Source organism: Tachyglossus aculeatus, chromosome 4 (assembly GCF_015852505.1).
Source record: "Tachyglossus aculeatus isolate mTacAcu1 chromosome 4, mTacAcu1.pri, whole genome shotgun sequence".
Taxonomy (NCBI): Eukaryota; Metazoa; Chordata; class Mammalia; order Monotremata; family Tachyglossidae; genus Tachyglossus; species Tachyglossus aculeatus.
The window spans coordinates 79,964,500-79,988,033 of NC_052069.1; the positions used below are offsets into that span (position 1 = coordinate 79,964,500).

At 41.6% G+C, this 23,534-nt stretch overlaps 1 protein-coding gene across 45 annotated transcripts in view; it reads right to left on the reverse strand.

The window, feature by feature from the left end:
- RIMS2 (regulating synaptic membrane exocytosis 2) overlaps positions 1-23,534 on the reverse strand; it is a 748,658-nt gene that overhangs the window by 455,288 nt on the left and 269,836 nt on the right. For 8 of the 45 annotated variants that reach the window (XM_038744904.1, XM_038744909.1, XM_038744902.1 and 5 more), the window contains exon 1: positions 3,108-3,229. The exons of 33 other annotated variants lie outside the window; for them this stretch is intronic. In XM_038744904.1, the coding sequence (XP_038600832.1) occupies positions 3,108-3,229 (122 nt within the window). Of the gene's footprint in view, positions 1-3,107; positions 3,530-23,534 lie in introns of those variants that run through there. 4 more of the 45 variants (XM_038744891.1, XM_038744889.1, XM_038744893.1 and 1 more) reach the window with 1 other exon arrangement.

Genomic DNA, 23,534 nt, shown 5'->3' on the forward strand with positions numbered 1-23,534 from the left:
TTAAGTGCTTACTGTGTGCAAAGCACTGTACTACTCACTATACCCACTGGAAATGGTAGTGAGGTTACCTTTAAAAAGGACTGCTGTATGCTTCACATTTTGTTCCCTTCAAAATCTGGTTTTAATTCAAGACTATAATTTCAGTAAAGGTAACTGACCTTCTCTCTAAAGAGCCAGTGGAAGCTAAAGTTAAACTAAGCAGAGTTCCTTATCTGGAGAAATAGAAGCCATCGAGGAAGGCTAACAAATGCGCTCTTGCTCCATTCATCTATCATTTTCGATCACATTAACACATAATTCAATCAACCTTGAGATGATAAATTGGTCACAGTAAACACTGAAACAACGGCCCTTCGAATGTGAGATTCATTTTTCCTGAAAATCAAAAAGTGATAACCGCGGGAAAGAATAATTTCTTCATGCAATTTGACCCAGAGTAGATACATCAAGGGATACCCTTTCAGCCATTGCATCTTGGAAGGAAAGTAATTCAGCAAGGAAACACGTTTAAAGGTATATAAATTTAAAATTCTACTTATCCATCTGCCTAGTTAGGACAGCAATGTTACACTAAAATTAACCAAGGAACAAGAACAATAATATGACAACCCCACTTTCCAGAGATAAAGATTGTGCAAATTCATTCTCAGAAAGTTAGATGTCAATCGTCACTCCTCAAAGCTTCAGTTCAAGTAATAATATTAAGAAAAACGATGGGAGGATCACATCTTCCCTTAAGAGATTATTCATATTTTCCTTTCTGTAGGTATTCATATGTCTTCATTATACCCATTTCACTACTAAAGTACTATTTTATACTAACCACTGACATTTACCAATAATCAAAAAATACAATATTGTGTGAATGGTCATCATATTTTTAATTTTTTTGTAGAAAAATCTCTCCTGTGTTCTCTTTTCATTGACATAACCACTGTATTATAATCACAAAGCAATAATCAATAAATCAAATGGGATATAAGCTTCAATCTAGTAAGCCTTGAATCCTTTCTGTTGCCATTATGTATGATGCTAAAATAGGATTAGTCAAATGGTTACATTTGGTTTGGCAAGTGCCTTTAAAAGTTAGTCAAAGGCCTTAGCGACAAACTTAGTCCACATTTTAGGAAGCGATCCGAAGAACTACAGTAAAAAAAATAGAAATGGAAATAGAGAGCTGCAAAATTGCTTCATTTAACATCACACTCTTTCATTTTTCTCATGTAAATTAAATGACTTCAGTGAAATCCAACTCAAGAAAATTAAAATAAGGGAAATAGAGAAGGCTGCACATGGAGGCCTGAAACAACTTAACAATTGAGGCAATTTTATATTCAAATGTTATGATAACAAATTTTTAGTACTCTGACATTTTTCTTAGAGCAGCTTCAATATTATGTTTACTGCAATAATAAAAAAAATCCAAAAACAAATATATAGCAAACTGCCCAAATTCAGTCAATCCTTTCAAAGGCCAAATTACTCTTCATCCTAAAATTAACAATATGAGCATTGAAACTTATTTCCATCTTGATAAACATTTTTTAATCATTCTTCCCCCAGAATAAGTATGCCTCAATTTTACATAAAAATAAATATTTCTATAGACCTTACTAGAGTTACGTGGACATTCTTATCACTCTACCCCAACCCTCCTCAATTCTCTCTCTCTTCCCCTTCCCAGTCACACACACCCACACATGGTTCACCAATTTCTTTTCATGGTTCACCAATTTCTTTTCAACAGTACTCATTCTGGTCTTTGCAACAGGAGATGGAAAACAGTCAGAAATAGGTGCAAAGAGGTTGAAGATAATTCTGAGATGCAGCAAGTGCAGATCTCAAAATATTTTGGAGCTGGATCATACTAAATATGATTCATAACACAAAACAATTACCCTGTTTTATGCTGTTTAAGATAATTGAGCTGAAATAGCACATAAAGGACCATACCGTAAAACTGAAAAACCCATTGTAGTTTTGTAGAATGTCCTAATTTGTACATAGATCTTATTTTTAAAAAAGTTAAATCAACCTACATTTGTTATAGAAAAATCAACAAACACTGGAATTATCAATGACTTTTAAAATGCAAATGTTATACAGAGCATAAGAGACTAATTGCCTTATAGAGGCTTTTTGCCACATTTGTTTAAATTGTGAAAAAAGAAGGGCTTAAGTGTTCATTATTCTAGGCACTATTTGTTTTCCTTCTATTTCCAGAATGTATCAAGTCACTATTATCATCCACTATCTTGTTTTTCTCCATCTCTATAGACAAAATTTTACTGGAATCAGAATTTCGGTAAGCTTTGTCATTAAAAAAAAGTTTTAAAAAGAAAAAAAATATAATAATGCTGCTTTTGTTGCTATAATGTACTGTATCAAAGAAATGATTAATATGCTATTATTCTAAGCAAAAGCCAACACCCCCCCATCAAGACCACTTGCTCTTCAACAACCTCCGCCTTAAAAAATAAACACGAAAAAAACTAAAAAAGCAGCATTTGTAACAATGCATCCTTCAAAACTGGCCCTATGTACTGAAAAGCATCAGAAATATAATGAGTTAAAAAAATCATTGAACTGCACTACACATGAAATAAGCCTTTGAATTAGAAAATGTCTTCTGTATGTTTTGCAAAGAGCATGCATGATGGTTAATTCTCATCTTCCAGCAAATCGCTTATGGTACAGTTCTGTCCTGGTGCATTTAATCCTTTCACCGCCACAACCACATGGAAATCGTTTTCTCAAGCATATTAAATTGAATTTCTTTGTAAATAAAATCTCAGCTCATCAAGCCACCTAGTAATTGTATCATATTCTAGATTTAAACCATAAATATATATAAAACCATATATATATATGTGTGTGTGTGTGTATATATATATGTATAACCATCATTCAAATATCCTTACATTTTGGGGCATGGTCATTTTATTCCCATAAATCCAATTTAATCTAAAGAGTAGCGACGAGGTTCTATATTTTGTTATGAAAAAGACCTTTTCAAATCCTCATTACAGAAACTCCACTTGGAAACAGACACATCACTGCAGTTATTTTTAAGATATAGATGAAAAGATAGATTTGTTTCTACTCACCGGGTATTGTTCAGGGTTTGTCCAAAAAGCTCATTTTGTAAAATATTTGGTGGGGATGAGAAAACCCCATGAAAATGAGACAAAACGGAATTGCAGACCTGGCGCAATGTCTCAAATTGCATTTTTCTTTCTGTTTTTTCTTCTCTTTTTCTTTCTCACCTGTCTTTAAAATCATCTATTTTGCAGGCACTCTCAAACAAAAACATGCCAATCAAGTTCCATATTTCTCCTGATCTCTGTAAAAACTGGGCTTGAATGAGCAGGGGTTGAGAGTTAATGGAATAGTCATTCTTCTTCTAATTCAGTCGTAGAAGATTTAGTACTCGTGCAGCTTTCTCCAGACTGTAGCAAGAATTCTAAACAGCAGTAAGCTTTTGGGGCATTCCCAGATGAAGTGTGAAGCTGAGCCGCTTTCATGGACTCTACTCATATTTCTCTAAGCCTATTAAAAACACGCAGAGAATAGCTGCTGTCGTCAGGATTTTCAGCACATCTGGCTGCCAGCAATAAAATCTCAGAAGTCAAAATTGAGGACGAGGCATCCCCTTTCTGATACAACAAACCAAGAGGAGGAGGAATTCTGCATCTTCCCTTCCCCTCTCGCTTCCCCTGTAAAAATGAATAGCGCCAGTATCCATTTATATAGGTCTCTTTAACGGGAAGGCAACTGCATAATGACCAAGAGACCTCACTAAAAACAGGGTCGCGGTATTCATCTTATCACTGAATCACAAGAGGGCAAAGAGATCTGAAAAGATCATCTGGGTTCATCCAGGTTTGTTGTTTCTTTATGAGGACCCAACAAGAGGAAATGGGCTTATATTAAATCAAATCAGGTTGACCGAAAGAATAAATTTCAGACCATCAGGATGACAAAGCACAGGGGCAGACTACGAAGGGAGAAGGCAAAGAAAGGAATAGATATCCATCTAATAATTGTGGTATCTGTTGCGGTATTTGTTAAGCACTTACTATGTGTCATGCACTATTCTAAACCCTGGGGAAAAGAGAAGATCCTCAGGTCAGATACAGTCCCTGTTCCACACAGGAATCATAATATACCTGGAAGTCAAAAGCTGGGACAAATGGATCAATTTAGGGACAGGAAGTCATTAGAATTGATGATACTAACTTTTTATGGTACTTGTTAAGCGTTTATTTTGTGCCAGGAACTGTACTAAGCATTGGGCTAGATACAAGATAAGTGGGTTGGACATAGTCCCTTTCCAGTGTGGGACTCATTTTATCCCATTTTACAACTGAGGTAACTGAAGCACTAAAAGTTAAGCAACTTCCTCAAGTTCACCCAGCAGACAAGTGGTGGAGCTGGGATTGGAACCCAGATCCTCAGGCTGCTTCTAGCATGCCAAAACAGAAGAGATGCTCCCTGACCTGAAAACGTCTTGCCCATCAGGACTATAAAAAATAAATCCAAGCATTCCGTGGAATCCCTGGAAAGGCAGGCTAATATAGCTCCCACTATACTTGGAGAAGCAGTGTGGTTCAGTGGAAAGAGCACGGGCTTGGGAGTCAGAGTTCATGGGTTCGAATCCCGGCTCTGCCACTTGTCAGCTGTGTGACCTTGGGCAAGTCACTTAACTTCTCTGGGCCTCAATTCCCTCATCTGTAAAATGGAGATTAAGACTGTGAGCCCCCCGTGGGACAACCTTGATCACCCTGTATCCCCCCAGCGCTTAGAACAGTGCTTGGCACATAGTGCTTAACAAATACCACCATTATTATTATTACACACTCCAAGAGTGAAATGACAAAAGCAAGCGTGCAACTGATCCCCCTGAACGAAAGAGTCTCCCTATAATCAGTAGATGGACATAGAGAACATAGAGCCTGAGATTATGTCAAAAGTCAACACCATCATCAGAGAAGCAGCATGGTCTAGTACATACAGCATGGGCCTGAAAGTCAAAAAGAGCTCTGTTCTAATCCTGGCTCTGCCGCTTATCTGCTGTGTGACCTTGGGCAAGTCACTTCACTTCTCTGGGCCTCAGTTACCTCATCTGGAAAATGGGGATTAAGACTGAGTCTCCAGGTGGGACAGGGACAATATCTAATCTGATTTGCTTTTATCCATCTCAGACTTTATTACAGTGTCTGGCACTTACTGTCTAGCACATACAGTTCAAAGTAAGTGCTTAACAAATACCACAATTATTATCATTACCACTATCAGACTGTTCAGAAAGAGCCAGAGATGGATACAAAGCAGAACACGAACAGCCATTCTGAATATGTCTAGTGAAAAGTGGATGAAATATTGGCCACAGTGACTCAACAAGGAGCAGCCTATCTTGGTGGTCCACATCAAAAATGTGAAGCCTCCCCAAACATTGCCCCTACCCCCAACCCAAACACATCCACACCCCCCAACACACACACGACTATTAATAATGATGGTAATTGTTAAGCGCTTACTATGTGTTCTAAGTGTTCTAAGCGCTGGAGGGATACAAGGTGATCAGGTTGTCCCATGTGGGGCTCACAGTCTTAAAGATGAGATCACTGAGGAACAGAGAAGTTAAGTGACTTGCCCAAAGACACACAGCTGACAAATGGTGGAGTCAGGATTAGAACCCATGACCTCTGACTCCCAAGCCCAAGCTCTTCCCATTGAGCCACGCTGCTTCTCTAACGACAATTAGGTTAATGACAGGAAGTGTGGCATAGTGGAAAGAGCATAGCCCTGGGAGTCAGAGGCCCTGGGTTTTAATCCCCCTTCGGCCACTTACCTAACTATATGACCTTGGAAAGGTCACTCAACTTCTTTGGGCCTCATTACCCTCGCCTGCAGAATTGAAATTCGCTACTTTTTCTCTTCTTATTTACCCTGTGATCCCCTTATGGGATCTGATTAACCTCTATCTACTCCAGCACTTAGAACAGTGCTTGACACATAGGAAACACTTACCAACTACCATAATTTTGATGAAATTAAATATTAGTCATGATTATCCCAAATAGCAGAACGCTGTATTTACTGCTGGAATTTATTTACAAAAGCAACATTTAGTACAGACCAACCTTCCTAAATATTTTGACATTCCTTTTTGAACGAGTGAGGCCTACAAATTAAATGTGATTTTCTGTTATCTACCGGAACACTGATCCTCTCTCCTTTGCCCCTTTAAATGGGGGAAATGGATGTAGAAATAGATTCAGTATGTCCTCTGTCTTTCACAGTTGCATCTTGGCAACTGTGTTTATGCACAGACGTACAGCTGCATTGAGCCCAAATGGGACAGCATAGGAACAGGAGCCCTCTTACAACTAGTGCAGTAGAGCTACGAGCAGCTGGTTTCCTAAAGGCTGCAGTGCTCTATTAGAATTAGGCAACCACTTTAGACACTGATTCTTAATAAAAATAATAATACTTGTGGTATTTGTTAGGTGCTTACTATGTGACAGGCACTGTACTAAGCACTGGGGTGGATACAAGCAAATTGTGTTGGACACAGTCCCTGTCCCACGTGGGGCTCACAGTCTTAATCCCCATTTTACAGATGAGGTAACTGAGGCCCAGAGAAGTGAAGTGACTGGCCCAAGGTCACATGGCAGACAAATGGCAGAGCTGGGTTTTTCTGACTCTCAGACCCGTGCTCTATCCACTAGGCCAAGCTGCTCCTCAGTTTCCCCTCATAAAACGACTTAGCATTGGTCAGTAGAGAAAACCATAAGAAAAAAAAAAACAGAGGTACTTCTTTTTTAAGGAAATGTGACACACTCACACTTGACCCTGTTCTCTGGAATAGAATACTTGTGAGGGAGATAGTTTCGGTAGTTGTTATGGCATTTATTAATCACTTCGTATGTGCCAAGCACGATGGTAAGTACTGAGTAGTTACAAATTTAACATAGAAACAATCACAGTCTAAATAAAAATAAGGCCATCAATGGATTGCAAACAAAAGCAAGCAACAGAGTCAACAAACCAGGCAAGGAAGTGAGATAAGCAAATGAATACCCCTATTACTCTAGAATTGTCTCACCATGATTTTTGAGGAGGACATTTAAAAAAATGCAGCACAATTGTAAATGGCTAGAGTTGGGAGTGATGGAGAGGAGGAGGAGCAAAAGGGTGAGAACGTAACAAGCAGGGAGGAAGGGGGATTAACTCCATGAGACTGCCTCAGTGGAAGAGGAGCAGAAGGGGAGGAGCAGGATAAGAACAAGATCAGGGTTGAAATTGATTTATTTAGTGCCTACTGTATGCAGCATTTGGGAGAATGCAATACAAGTAAAATATGCAGCCTCAAGTGTGTTCTTACCTCCTTCTTCTTTCTCTCCTGTTTTTTTAACATTTCTTTTTTCTCCTCCTACCCTTATTGCTAGACTTTTTGTATTGATTTTGAAAATACCCTTATTGCTAGGCATATTTCTCTTATATCACTCAAGGTATAAAGCATGCTTTAAAACTACAAAATGTAGGCAGAGTGGGACAATGTGCAAGTACAAAGTCGTGGAGATAGTAGTTTACTCTAGACTGTAAGCTCTGTGTGGGCAGGAAATGTGATAGTTTACTGCTATATTGTACTTTCCCAAGTGCTTAAGACAGAGCTCTGCACATAGTAAGTGCTCAATAAATACAACTGAATGAATGAATGAGTGAATAAAAGTTCTCAAGCATGGCACAGGTCCAAGTAAAGGATTCTTAGTTACAAGCCATTGTAGCATTCCCAGGATTCTAAAGGTTGTAAAGTTAAAGCTTCTGAAGCTTTGGTCATTCATTCATTCATTCAATCCTATTTATTGAGCACTTACTGTGTGCAGAGCACTGTACTAAGTGCTTGGGAAGTACAAGTTGGCAACATATAGAGATGGTACCTACCCAACAGTGGGCTCACAGTCTAGAAGGGGGAGACAGAGAACAAAACAAAACATATTAACAAAATAAAATAAATAGAATAAATATGTACAAATAAAATAAATCATCATCAATCGTATTTATTGAGCGCTTACTATGTGCAGAGCACTGTACTAAGCGCTTGGGAAGTACAAATTGGCAACATATAGAGACAGTCCTTATGTACAAACATATATACAGGTGCTATGGGGAGGGGAAGGAGGTAAGGCGGGGGGATGGGGAAGGGGAGGAGGAGGAGAGGAAGGAAGGGGCTTGATCTGGTCCTGGGAGTCGGAGGATGTGGATTCTAATTCCTGCTCCATCACTCATCTGCTGGGTGATCTTGGACAAATCACTTAACTTTTCTATGTTTCAGTTACACATACGTAATATGGGGATGGGACATGGACTGTGTCAATCAAACCAATCAATCAGTGGCACTTATTGAGCTACTTACTATGTGCAAAACACTGTACTAAGCACTTGGGAGAATATGATACAACAGAATTAGCAGGCACATTCCATAATAATAATAATAATAATAATGGTATTTGTTAAGTGCTTACTATGTGCAAAGCACTGTTCTAAGCGCTGGGTTCCGTACCCACGGTCCCGTACCCACAGAGAGCCGACAGTTTAGAGAGGGAGACAGACATTACTATAAATAGTTTATAATATAAAACCTAAAGATATGTACATAAGAGCTGTGGGGTTGGGGCAGGACAAGTATCAAATTCCCAAAGGTCACAGATCCAAGTGCATAGATGACACAAAAGGGAAAACGAGCTGGGGAAAACAGGGCATAATCGGGGTGTCCAACTTGATTATTTTGCATCTACTCCAGTGCTCAGTACAGTGCCTGGCACATAGCGAGCACTTACAAAATTAAAAAAAAAAATAATAAGTGGCAGAGCTGGGATTAGAACCCAGATCCTCTGCCTTCCAGACCTGTGATATTTCCATTAGTCTACGCTGCTTCCAGGACTTGCTTCCAACCTAGGAAAGTATGCTTGGGCAAATAGCCCCACGCCTTAAAGACAGCTTCTTCCAGCGATCCCACATGGGCTTCCCCCTTCGCTGAACCCTAAATTTGGCAGCTCTGGGGAAGCGCTCTGCCTGAGCACCCTTTCCCTCCCCTGACCTTAGTCTTGTCTAAACTAATAATAAAATAACCTCTAATCTGATTAGGAGCCAACAAAATTGTGCACACTTGTATTATTTGCCAGTTCAGTGACAGTTTCATCAGGGCCCCAGGGCAGGATTCTGCGTCCGGCTCTACCCTTCACGATGGGTTACGGGACAGTGAGTACGGAAGGAAGCTTATGGCCTCCAGATACTCGGAACCACCAGAGCTGCCGAAATTCAAAACACCCAACCTGAAAGCTCAGACATTTAATAAATAAGTGGACACATTCTAAGCAGTGTGGGGCTGTGGGCAGGTCGTTGGAGAGCATGAATCCCCTAAAGACTACAATCGGGAGGCTGCAAGGCCAAGTGGAAAAAATGTGGGAGTGAGAACTGGGAGATCCAGTGTTATGCTGTTGTACACTGCACTACAGTAAGCAGTCTTTGGTGAGAGCTGTGGGATTTCAAACATCCCATAGATCTCCTGTTGGAGGTTGGTAAGAACTTGCAGAGAAGGGGCTAACTCGTTATATTTCATCCTAGTGAAAGCATTGTTTTGGGACAAGAGTTCTCTTGGAGGGGATCAACCAGTGCCAGATTCTCTTGTGGGATCCCAACTGCAAATGGCTGTGTTCTGCTATTGTTCCCGGAACTTCAAGTGTTACACAGGCTTAGTGGATGGAGCATGGGCCTGGGAATCAGAAGGTTATGGGTTCTAATCCCAGCTCTGCCACATGTCTGCTGTGTGACCTTGGGCAAGTCACTTCATTGGGCCTCAGTTACCACATCTGTGAAATCATCATCATCATCATCAATCATATTTATTGAGCGCTTACTGTGTCCAGAGCACTGTACTAAGCGCTTGGGAAGTACAAATTGGCAACATATAGAGACAGTCCCTACCCAACAGTGGGCTCACAGTCCAAAAGGGGGAGACAAAACCAAACATACTAACAAAATAAAATAAATAGAATAAATATGTACAAGTAAAATAAATAGAGTAATACATATGTACAAACATATATACATATATATGGGGATTAAGACTGTGAACTCCATGTAAAACAGGGACTGTGTCCAACCTGATTTGCTTGTATCTACTCCAGCGCTTAGAACAGTGCTTGACACATAGCGCTTAACAAATACCATCATCATCATTATTAAAATGGGGATAAAATCCCTGTTTTCCCAGTCTCTTAGATGGCATCCAATGTGATTACTTTATACCTATCCCACTCTTATCTTGCCTTTGCTGTCGAGTCATCTCCAACCCATAGCGACTCCATGGACACATCCCTCCAGAATGCTCCACCTCCACCTACAATCGTTCCGGTAGTGTAACCATTGCATTTTCTTGATCAAAATATGGAAGTGGTTTACCCTTGCCTTCTTCCGTGCAGTCAACTTGAGTCTCCACCCTCAACTCCCATGCCACTGCTGCCCAGCACAGTTGAGTTTTGACTTGTAGCAGATTGCCTTCCACTCGCTAGCCACTGCCCAACCTAGGAATGGAATGGGTATGCCTCTGCTTGACTTTCCCTCCCATAGCCGAAACTGATAATAGTAGTAATAATAATTATGGTACTTTTTAAGCACTTACCATGTGCCAAGCACTGTTCTAAGCACTGGGGTAGATTCAAGTTAGGTTGGACACCGTCCCTGTCTCACATAGAGCTCACACTCTTAATCCCCATTTTCCAGATGAGGTAACTGAGGCCCCGAGAAGTGAAGTGACTTGCCTAAGGTCACACAGCAGACAAGTGGCAGAGCTGGGATTAGAACCCATAACCTTCTGACTCCCAGCCCGTGATCTATCCACTAAGCCAAGCTGTTTCGTGGCTTATTAGTAGAATACTCTACTAATTAGTACTCTATTGTAAACTCTCCAGGTGTGATCATGAGAAGGGACCTAATTCAGTGCTCAGCACATAAGTAGTTATTCTTAATGATGCTTATCATTACTGTTCTTGATGGGCACCCACCTGAGAGAAATAGCCCTTTCCAATCTTGGAGCCACCACCTTAGCTACCCCAAATGGCATTTCATGCTTTTAATACTGGCCATTCACATAAAATCTAAATTCCTGATCTTGGACTTTAAGGTTCTAAACCTGCTGATTCCACTGTTTTTCACTGCACTCACCTCCCAGTACCTCTTAGCTTTCAATCTCTCTTTGTGAACATTCTTCAAAATGGTTACCGAAATCCCATTTCTCCATGAAATCTTTCCACGTTAGCCCCATATCCCTCGCTCCCTTAAGGATCACATGTATCAGTGTAACCATGAGTCCAGTCAGTTCTGCTGTAATGGATGCTCATTCTATGTTTAAGCTAGAACATGTAGCCAGAATTAAAGAATATTCTTCTGACAACATGTAACCGGATATAAAACAATGTGGTGATGGAGAAATGGATTTGAATATTCATCCAAGATCACAAAGGGAATCAGTTCTACAATGGTAGATTTCCTTAATGCAAGATTTGTCAGAGAATCAACTGTACAGGTTTCTGTTATCTAAGCCTTAAAAAACTTATATGATCTGTGCCTAAATCACTTGTACTTTATGGTTACAAATGTGTGTGTGAAATTGTGTTTATCCTCTCTCCTTTTAACTTCCCAAAACAACAATGGCACTTTTAATTTTTTTGTAATCAATGATATTTATTAAATGCTGATTATGTGCAGAGCACTGTACTAAGTGTTTGGGAGAGTATAATACAATAGAGTTGATAGAGATGATCCTTGCCCAAAGGGAGCTGGGCAGAGAGAGATTGAAAGCACCATGACCAAGTGAAAAGGTTGTGCGCCTGGGAGTCAGAAGACCTGGGTTCTAATCCCGGTTCCACCACTTGTCTGCTGTGTGACACCGGGCAAAGCACTTAGCTTCTCTGTGTCACAGTTACCTTATCTGTAAAATGGAGATTAAGACTGTGTGCCCTACGTGGGGTATGGACTATGTTCAACCTTGTATCTATCCCAGTACTTAGTACCACGCCTGTCACATAGTAAGTGCTTAATAGATACCATTTAAAAAACCAATAAATTGAAGATAGAGGAAGTAGTAGAGTATAAGGATTGTACATAACTGCTGTGGGGCTAGGGATGAGGGTGAGTATCAAAGTGCTAAGAGTTACAGATCCAAATGGAACACATAAGGGAGGGTGAATATGATGAGGAAATGTGAGTTTAGCTAGGGAAGGCTTTTTAGAGACATATGATTTTAGTAGGGTTTGGAAGACAGGGAGAATAGTTGCCTGTCAAAAATAAAGGAGCAGGGGGTTCCAGGCGAGAAGGAAGGACATGAGCAAGGGGTCGGTGGCAAGAGAGATGAGAGCAAGGTATGGTGAGTAGGTGGGCGTTAGAAGACTGAAGTTTGTGGGATGTGTTTTAGTTAGAGATAAGTGAAGTTAGGAAGGAGGGGGCGAGCTGATTGAGCGCCTTAAAACCGACAGTAAGAAGATTCTGTTTGACGCAGATGGATGAGCAACCACTGGAAGTTTTTGAGGAGTGGGGAGACGTGCACAGAATGATTTTTTTTAGCAAAATGATCTAAGCAGCAAAATGAAGTATGGACTGGAGTGGGAAAAGACAGGAGACAAGGAGGCCAGTGAGGAGGCAGATGCAGTAGTCGAGGCAGGATGTGACCAATGCTTGGACCAATGTGGTAGCAGTTTGAATGGAGAAGAAGGTACAGATCCCAGAGATGCTGTGAAGATAGAACTGATGGAATTTTATGATTGCCAGAATAAATGGGTTGAGAGAGAGAGAGGAGAAGCAGCATGACTTAATAGAAAGAGCAGAGGCCTGGGACTCAGAGGACCCTAATCCTGGCTCCAACACTTACCTGCTGTGGGACCTTGGGAACATATATGTGCTTCAGTTTCTTCATCTGTAAAATGGGGATTAAATACCTGTTCTATCTGTGGAACTGGGACTGTGTCTGACTATTTGTATGTATTCCAGTTCTTAGCACAGTGCTTGGCATATTGGAATACACCATTATTGCTGTTGTTGTTGTTATTATTTTTATTATTCTTATTATGTCAAGGATAATGCCAAAACTATGCACTTGTGAAACAGGGAGGATTGCGGTATTGCCTACAGTGATGGGAAAATCAGAGAAGGAGCGGGCTTGTGAAGAAAGGCAAGAAGTTTGTTTATGGCTTTATAAGGTTTGAAGTGTTGTGGTGACATCCAAGTAGAAATGTCGCAAAGAAGGATAGAGGTTAGGGCTGAAAAGGTAAATTTGGGAATCATTCGCATAGAGTTACTAGGTGAATTCTTGGGAGCAAATGAGTTCTCTGCAGGAGTGGGTTTAATATGGAACCCAAACCTGAGCCTTCAGGGACTCCCACAGTTTAATACTAATGGTAATTGTTAAGTGCTTACTATGTGCCAAGCACTGTATTAAGCAGTGGGGTGGATACAAGCAAATCAGGTTGGACACAGTCCCTATCTCACATGGGACTCACAGTCTCAATCCCCATTTTACAGATGAGGCAACTAAGGCCTAGAGAAGTGAAGTGACTTGCCCAAGGTCACACAACAGACAAGGGACAGAGCCAGGATTAGAACCCATGACCTTCTGATTCCCAGGCCTGTGCTCAATCCATTATGCCATGTTGCAGGGAAGGAGGCAGAGGAAGAACCTGCAAAAAAGACTGGGAAAGAGTGGCCAGAGAGATAGGAGGAAAACCAAGAGAGGACAGTATCAGTGAAGCTAAGGTTAGAGAGTATGACCAGGTAAATTTGGGGGGGATTAAAAGCGAAGGCAGCTGAAAGGTCAAGAAGGATTAGGATGGAGTAGAGGTCATCGGGTTCTGCAAGAAGGAGATTACTGGGGCCTTAGAGAGGGCCACTTCTGTGGAGTATGGAGGGCAGAAACCAGATTGCAAGGAGTCAAGGAGAGAACTGGGGAGGAAGAAGTTAAATGACTTGTCCAAGGTCACAGAGTAGACAATTGGCACAACTGGGATAATAATAATAATAATAATAATAATAATAATAGCATTTATTAAGCGCTTACTATGTGCAAAGCACTGTTCTAAGCACTGGGGGGGGGGGTTACAAGGTAATCAGGGTGTCCCACAGGGGGCTCACAGTCTTATTCCCTTATTCCCCATTTTACAGATGAGGTAACTGAGGCACAGAGAACTTGTGACTTGCCCAAAGCCACACAGCTGACAATTGGTGGATCCAGGATTTGAACCTATGACCTCTGACTCCAAAGCCCATGCTCTTTCCACTGAGCCACGAGGGATTAGAACTAGGTCCTCTGATTCCCAGGCCCATGCTCTTTTCATTAGGCCATGCTGCTTCTCAGCATCATAGTCTACAGGTATGCTATATCCAGGTGTTTTACCACTGGAAAAATGTATGCTCTATTACTTAATATACATATCTTCTACTATTCAATCAATCAATATAGTATTTATTTCATATTTACTGTTTGCAGAGCACTATACTAAGCACTTGGGAGAGTAGAGTACACTTTAACAATATAACAGAGTTGTTAGACATAGACCCTGCCCACATTGAGCTTACAGTCTAGAGGAGCATACAAGTCTAGAGTTACTGAAACCAATAAATCCATTCAATGTGTTTGGGAAGCTAAGTTCTGTTGATAAAGAATCTTCTACCAGTACAAAAACGTAAGGCCAAAACATTTTCCACAAGCTCAGCCTCCTCCCTCTAAGAAGGATTTTAGCAATTATAATGCCAGTATGGGGCAGGGGTTAAGTGCTCAGTACCTTCCAGGGCATTATCAACAACTAAGTACAACTAAGTGTCTGTTTACTGGATGCTGAACATCCAAGAAGAGATTGTAAAAAATTAATAGATGAGGCCAAAATAGGTTAGTATCCCTAACCAAATGGTTGATACAGGAAGGCAACTATTTTACTGTTTCTTCATGCATCCAGCCTTCGCTGCCCCTACCCTGACTAGATAGTTTGACCAATATGGCATTGTCAAAATTCCAAAATCTGTACATGAATTTCCAGGCACAAAGCTGAAATGATTTAGAATCAATCAATTGTATTTACTGAGAGCTAATGGGTGCAGAGCATTGTACTAAGTGCTTAGAAGTAGGCTTTCCAATAAGGCATGGTCTAAATCCCAAAGTCCTAATATTAACAACCATCCAAAGAACTGAAAAGCCTTTAGAAGTAGCCTTTCCAAAATGGCATTGTCTAAATTCCTAGGCCTTTAGCTTAATACCTATGCACAGATCTGAGAAGACTCAGAAGTCAGCTTTCCCTGTTTCCCCAAAGCCAGCAGCTTTTATCAGATTCAGAGTGGAAGTGTCTGTAGAGTTGAGGAACCTCTTGTTGAACTGTACATCTCAATCGATCAATAGTATTTACTGAGCACCACCTATGTGCTGAGCACTGTAGTAAGCCTCAAAACATCCAATGGTTGCCCATTCCTCTACTATGCTTCTACCAGAGAAGCAGCGTGGCTCAGTGGAAAGAGCATGGGCTTTGGAGTCAGAGGTCATGGGTTCAAATCCCAGCTCCACCACTTGTCAGCCATGTGACTTTGGGCAAGTCACTTCACTTCTCTGGGCCTCAGTTCCCTCATCTGTAAAATGGGGACTAAGACTGTGAGCCCCCAGTGGGACAATCTCATCACCTTGTAACCTCCCCAGCACTTAGAACAGTGCTTCGCACACAGTAAGTGCTTAATAAATGCTATCATTATTATTATTATTACTAATTCTATTGAGGCCGCAGGACTTAAATCCTCAGTGAGAGCATTACCATCAGTAAGAGCCTAAAAGTTTTATCAGTGTCCTCTTTTTCTTATGGTATTTATTAAGCATATACTATGTGTCAGGCACTGTTCTAAGCACTGGGGTAGATACAAGCTAATCAGGTTGGACACACTCCCTGTGCCACATAGAGCTCACAATCTTAATCCCCATTTTATAGATGAGATAACAGGCACAGAGCAATGAAGCCACTTGCCCAAGGTCACACATCACACATGTGGTGGAGCCAAAATTAGAACCCAGGTCCTTCTGACTCTCAGGCCCATGATCTATCCACTAGACCACACTGCTTTTCCTCTTGGGGAGCCCCAGTCTCCATAACCTGAATTGAACTCTCAAGAAAAGCAGCATGGCAGAGTGGATAGAGTATGGACCTAGGAGTGAGAAGAACCTGGGTTCAAATCTTTGCTCTGCCACATGTCCGCTATGTGACCTTGGGCAAGTCATTTAACTTCTCTGGGCCTCAATTACCTCCACTGTAAAATGGGGATTAAGAGCGTGAGCCCGATGTAAGACAGAAACTATGTCCAACCTGATTAACTTGTATCCACCCCAGTGCTTAGAACAGGGCTTGATACATATTAAGCACTTAAGTACCACAATTATTATTTATTATTATTACTAAGAGGTTATCTAGGGTGAAAGAGGTCACTGGGACCTATGTGTGATTGGACTGTATCTACCCAGCCCGCACACTCCGCTCCCCTGGTGCTGTCCTTCTCACTGTGCCTCGTTCTCACCTGTCCCACCATTGACCCCTGGCCCACGTCCTACTTCTGACCTGGAACGTCCTCCCTCCTCAAATCCCCCAATCACACTTCCCCCATTCAAAGCCCTACTGAAGGCTCACCTCTTCCAAGAGGCCTTCCCAGTCTAAACCCCCCGTTTCCTCAGCTCCCTCTCCCCTCTGCACCACCTCAACTCATTCCCTTTGCTCTACCCCCTTCTCCACACCCCACAGCACTTGTGTATATATGTACAGATCTATAATTCTATTTATTTATATTGATGCCTGCTTATTTGTTTTGATGCCTGTCTCCCCCCTTCTAGCCTGTAAGCCCGTTGTGGGCAGGGATTCTCTCTCTTCATTGTTGAATTGTATTTTCCAAACATTACAGTGCTCTGCACATAGTAAGAGTTCAATAAATACAACTGAATTAATGAATGAATGAATACCCGAGGGCTTAGCACAGTGCCTGATGCGGAGTAAATGCTTATGGCAAGGTTAGCCCTAGATTTGGGGCAGAAAAATGAGCCAGGCCCTAGTCCTCTCCACTCTGTATGCTTATCTAAATTGAGTGCCCATGTGTTCTTAGGATATGTGGTGATCCTGTGTGAAGCATCACACTGTTCCTTTTGCCTTTAGTTTTGCCTGCTTCTCCAACTCTGGTGATGTCCACCACCACTCATTTCCTAGGGGAAGTGAGGGCTGGAAATCAGCGTGGCCTAGCGAAAAAAGCATGATCCTGGGAGTCAGAGGATCCACCACTTGCCTGCTGTGTGACCTTGGGCAAATCACTTAACTTCTCTGTGCCTCTTACCTCAATCAATCAATGGTATTTATTGAGCACTTACTATATAGAGAGCACTGCACTAAGCACTTGGGAGAATACAATCCAAATTAGCGGATATGTTCCCTACCCATAATGAGTTTACCTCATCTGTAAAATTGGGATTAAGACCGTGAGCCCCATGCAAGACAGGGACTGTGTCCAATCTGTTTATCTTGCATCTACTCCAGTGCTTAGTACAGTGTCTGGTACATGGTTAGCTCTTAAATATGATTAAAAGAAAAAAAAAGCACTTCTCTAAAGGCATATAGATCACTTCTCCAAAAAAATCCAGCAACTCACTTGCTCCTGCCTGGAGAGGCAGATAGGAAACCGGAGATACCAGGAAGGAACCCCAGAAGGGGAACCATCCCAGTGGGCTATGTTTTCAAGCTTTAAAGATGGCCAACTATAGAAACTACAGGGGTATCTTGCCAGAATCTTTCTAGGGAAGCTACTGGAGTGCATAGAGTTAGCTATACACTACCTAAATTTCAGTGTGACTTCTGGCCAAATGCCGTATGACAGATTCAGTTTTTACAGTACGACAGAGTGAAGAAAAGTTCAGATACTGCTACAAAACCTCTGTGTGGTATTCATAGACCTTGCAAAAGCATTTTATATTGTATTCTCCCAAGTGTTTAGTACAGTGCTCTGCACACAGTAAGCACTTGATACCATTATTGATTGACACTATCGGTAGACCAGTCTACAGAACTTATTAAGCAAATTGTGGTTCCCTGAGCAATTCACAAAGGTCCTTTGGCTCTCCCCCATACCCACCAGACCTCCACCCTCAAACCCTCCTAAAATTCCAAATCTTCTGACAAATCTTTCTCAACTTATTAGTACTTTGATTCCATCAACCTAGCACTACTGCTTAGATATTAAAACCCATCCTCAGCATTTATGTACACTCCACTGAGCATTCAATTTACTCATTTCAACACTCGTAAATATTTTAATTGCTGTCTTCACTAGGGTGTAGGCCTTCTGAGAGCAGAGAATGTGACTCAATAAATACCATTACTACTACCCTAGTTGTGTTAACCCAACAAACAACCTCAACGTTTATATATATGCATTTACTTATGTATAGATGGCAGTCCTCAGCATTTATCAATATGTAGATTTGTGGCATACATCAATCTATGTATGCTATTTTTATTCACTTATTATTTTATTTATTGCATTTCATTCATTCATTCAATCTAATTTATTGAGCGCTTACTGCATGCAGAGCCCTGTATTAAGAGCTTGGGAAGTACCAGTGGGCAACACATAGAGACGGTCCCTACCCAACAACGGGCTCTTACTATGTTCCAGGCACCGTACTAAGTGCTGGGATAGATACAATCTAATCAGATTGGACACAGTCCACATTCCACTTGGGCCTCAAAGTATTAATCCTCACTTTACATATGAAGCAACTGAGGCCCAGAGAAGTGAAGGTCACACAGCAGACAAGTGAGCTGGGATTAGAACCCAAGTCCTTCTGATCCCCAGGCCTGTGCTCTATCTACTAGGCCATGCTGTTTCTCTAGCCATCTGTTTCTTCCTAACATAGTCTTGGTACTTCCAGCTGAAACTCTATTCTTCCTCCCGCTCTCACTATGTGGGTCTTTCTGTTCACATTCCTTATTATCAATTAATCAATCAATGGTATGTAGTAAGCACTTACTGTGTGAAGAGCACTGTATTAAGTGCTTGGAAGAGTGCAACAGAGTTGATAAACAACATCTCTGGCCACAAGAGCCTAAGATGCTCTTGCTTCTGTGGTACTACCATAGCACTCAGTACAGTTGGCACACAGTAGGTAGAAAATCTACAGCAATAATCGATATAGATAGTCATGTCAAGAATTTGAAGTTGTATCCTCTCCAGAAGATATTCTCTAATTGATTTTGAATCACATACCGCCCCCCGAATACCCTTGCTTATATCCTCCAATGCTACTTTAACACTACTAGGTCACCTGAGGGCTTACCTACTCACAGTTTCCATAGCGCTCAGGTACATATTTTACATAGCCTATTCCTTACTGACACTCAGACCCATGCACTTTCTACTAGGTCACATTGCTTTCCAGTTATATGAATAAACTCATTAGGAGAGTTTTGAACAAGAATGAGAAAAGGGAGGTAGGCCAGTAGTTGTGCAATGGAGTCAAAAGAGTCACTTCTTTTTTAGTGAGGGAGATTTTGGGCTTATTGGAAGACAAAGGGGAAGCAGCTAGAGAAGAGGGGGCTCCAATTCTCATGGCAGTGGTCCTAATCTTTCTAGTCCTTTTGCCTCTAGACTGTAAGCTTGTTGTGGGAAGGGAATGTGTCCATCATGTAGTTAGACTGTACTCCCCCAAGAGCTTATTACAGTGCTCTGCACACAGTAAACATTAAATAAATATGACCAATTGGCTGAAGGAGCTGTAGATTAAGGCTGCGGCCATCACCCCGAATGTCCAGGGAAGAGGGCAGCTCAGAGCATTCATTCATTCAATCAATCGTATTTATTGAGCGCTTACTGTGTGCAGAGCATTGTACTAAGCACTTGTCACGTGAGTGTAAAGGCAATAAAGGGGTGGGGACCTTAAGGGAGTGGAGAGTGAGAGGAGAAAGGCTTCAAAGTGCTGAGACTGGAAAGTCATCATTTTAGGACTTTGGAAAATCACAGGGGTGCCATAGACCTGAGACGAGTGAGGCTTCCTCATCTGGAGAAGCCGCACAGCCTAGCGGAAAGAGCACAGGCCTGAGAGTCAGAGGACCTGGGTTCTAATCTCAGTTCTGCTGTGTGAACTCAGGCACGTCACTTAATTTCTCTGTGCCCCAGTTCTCCTGTTTTCCCTCATGTGGGACAGGGACTGTGTCCAACCTAATTTACTGTATCTACCTCAAAGCTTAGAACAGTGTTTCACACATACTAAGCACTTAAATACCATTAAAAAAAACCCGCTACAATTGTGGGTGTCCTTGCTCCAGTCGTCCAAGGAGTTGGCACAGATGGTGGTGGTCCTGTCAGTCTGTCAGTCAATTGCATTTATTGAGAGCTTAATGTGTGCAGAGCACTATGCCAAGCACTAGGGAGAGTACTATATAAAAATAACACATTCCCTGCCCACAGTGAACTGTTTCCTGCCTCCCCACCTCCTCTCAGAATATATTCCCTTTAGCTGTCACTTTCATTATTTTTATCTTCTCCAACGAGATGAGGAAATTAAGGAAAAACAACACGAACAATATCTCCTTCTCTACGTAAAACCTCCCTTTGGACAAAAGCATGCAGATTTCAGTCAGCCATTTGTGGTTCTTTTTGAAACACTGTCCTCCATGGGCACTGTTTTTTCCAGGCATAAGTTTCCTAAACACCTAATGAATGGAAGCAGTAGGACAAACTTTATAAAGTCTGAGGCTGTGCCCACTTCAGTAGGATATCCAATCACCTTACGCAAGAAACAGCTCCAGAGTCACAGAGACCTTAAGGCATTGTTCACTGAGGTTCTTTCAATCTCAGCTACCAGGGGCAATGGGGTTATTGATTTGTTCTACCTGAAGCCAATCCTGTGGATGTCCTTAATTATGCATTATCTGTCTCCCCCTTCTAGACTGAGAGCCCACTGTTGGGTAGAGACTGTCTCTATATGTCGCCGAACTGTACTTTCCAGGCGCCTTAGTATACTGCTCTGTGATGCCAATTTGTACTTCCCAAGCGCTTAGTACAGTGCTCTGCACATAGTAAGCGCTCAATAAATACGATTGATTGATTGATTGATTGATTGCTCTGCACACAGTAAGCACCCAATAAATACGACTGAATGAATGAATGAGTGTAGATGTAAATTTTCCTCAGCTCATTTCTTCATTTTCTCTTTTCATTCATTCATTCAATCATATTTATTGGGCGCTTATTGTGCGCAGAAGACTCTACTAAGTGCTTGGGAAGTACAAATCAGCAACATACAGAGACGGTCCCTACCCGACAACGGGCTCACAGTCTCTCTTCTATATTGCCCTGACTTGCTCCTTTCATTCATCCCCACTCCCACCCCGAGCCCCACAGCACTTAAGTACATACCCAAAATTAATTTATATTATGTATTTATATTATTTATTTATTTATTATGTCTGTCTTCCCCTCTAGACTCTAGCTCACTGTCGGCAGGGAATGTGTCTGTTACATTGTTGTGCTCTCCCATGTGCTCAGTACAGTGCCATGTACACCCTAAGCTCTCAGTACTTGACGAAAAGGAGGAGGAGCTCTTCCCTTGTGTTGGTCACACAGGGAACAGACTCTAGCCCCCACATCAGCAGCAGGAGATCAGGGAACCCCTTGAAAATTTCTCAGTCTGTGTGAGACCTCTCTGCTCAGTGACTTTCAAATGCCTCTCCTACTGCAGACCTGTAAGCTCACTGTCGACAGGAAATGTGGCCATCAACTCCATTTCACTGTACCTTCCCAGCACTTAGGACAGTGCTCTACACACAGCAAAGTGCTCAATAAATACTCTGATGATGGGGCCCATTCTAGAAATAGCCACAATATGAAAAGATTATGTCATTTCTCACAAATTTCTAAATATGATATGAATATGATCACATTTCTCAGACAGGAAATGGAATTGATTGATTTGGAAAACCCAAATATATTATAGGGAAACCACAATGAGTCGCCAAATCTGGAGATCTCATTCACTCCCTGGCTTTAAATACCATCTCCATGTGGGTGATGATTCCCAAATCTACCTCTTCAGTCTCAACCTCTTTCCTCTGCAGCCTCAAATTTCCTTTTGACTTCAGGACATCTCTACTTGGATGTACTGCCAATTTCTCATATTCAACATGTTCAAAACAGAACTTCTCATCTTCACACACAAACCTGCTCCACCCCACAACTTTGCCATCACTATGAACAACACCATGCAATGAGAAGTAGCATGAGCTAGTCAAAAGAGCATGGACCTGGGAGTTAGAGGATTTGGGTGTTAATCCTGGTTCTACCACTTGTCTGCTGTGTGACTTTGGGCTAGTCACTAAACTTCTCTGTGCCTCAGTTATCTCATCTGTAAAATGAGGATTAAATCCTCTCTGCAATTTAGACTGTGAGCCCTAGGTGGGACAGGGACTGCATCCAACCTGATTATCTTGTATCTACCCCAGGATGTAGTACTGTGCCTGGCACATAGTAAGTGCCTAACAAACACCATAAAAAACAACAACCACCACCACTGTTTCACATGTTTCACAAGTCCATAACCTTGGCATTATTGTAGACTTTTCTTTCTCATTCAACCCATATATTTGGGTTGTCATCAATTATCATCAGTGGTATTTATTGAGCACTTACTATGTGCAGAGCACTATACTAGTGCCTGGGAAAGTACAATACAACAAATTTGGTAGAGACACTCCCTGCTCAAAGTGTGCTTATAGTCTAGAGGCTGTCACCAAATCCTGTAGGTTCTACCTTTACATATCAAGAATCCCCTCCTTCCTCTCCAACCACGCTGTTCCAGGGACTTGTCATTTCCCACTTTGACTACTACCTCAGCCTCCTCTCTGACCTCCCTGCTTCCAATCTCTCCCACCTCCATTCCTTACATAATTATGCTCATCAGATCAGTTTTCTAAAAAGACAATCATTCTGTGTACATTTCCCACTCCTCAAAACCTCCAATGGTTTCCCATCTATCTGCACATCAGATACTCCTTACCATTAGATTTAAGGCACAGAATCAGGTCTCCCCTTCCTCTCCAATCTCACTCCTCTTTCACTACAACCTAGTTAACTCACATCACATGTAAGGAAGGGAGAAAAAAACTTGAACGAGAATCCTCAGCTTCATTTCAGAGCCTAGTAGAGTGCCCAGCGCTTAGTACAGTGCCTAGCACAAAGTAAGCACTTAAATACCGTAATTATTATTGTTATTATCCCAAGCACTGGCTGGTTGAGAGCCATAAGTGGAGACAATTTGAAGGAAGAGGAAACTGCAAGCTTGAGTGACTGGGAAGGGATGAGATGGACCCAAGGTGTCTCAGAGGCAGGAAGTGATGGTCTGAGCCCAGCTCTGAGGCAGGAGCAGACTCTTCAATCAATTAATCAATCACATCTACTGAGTGCTTACTGTGTGC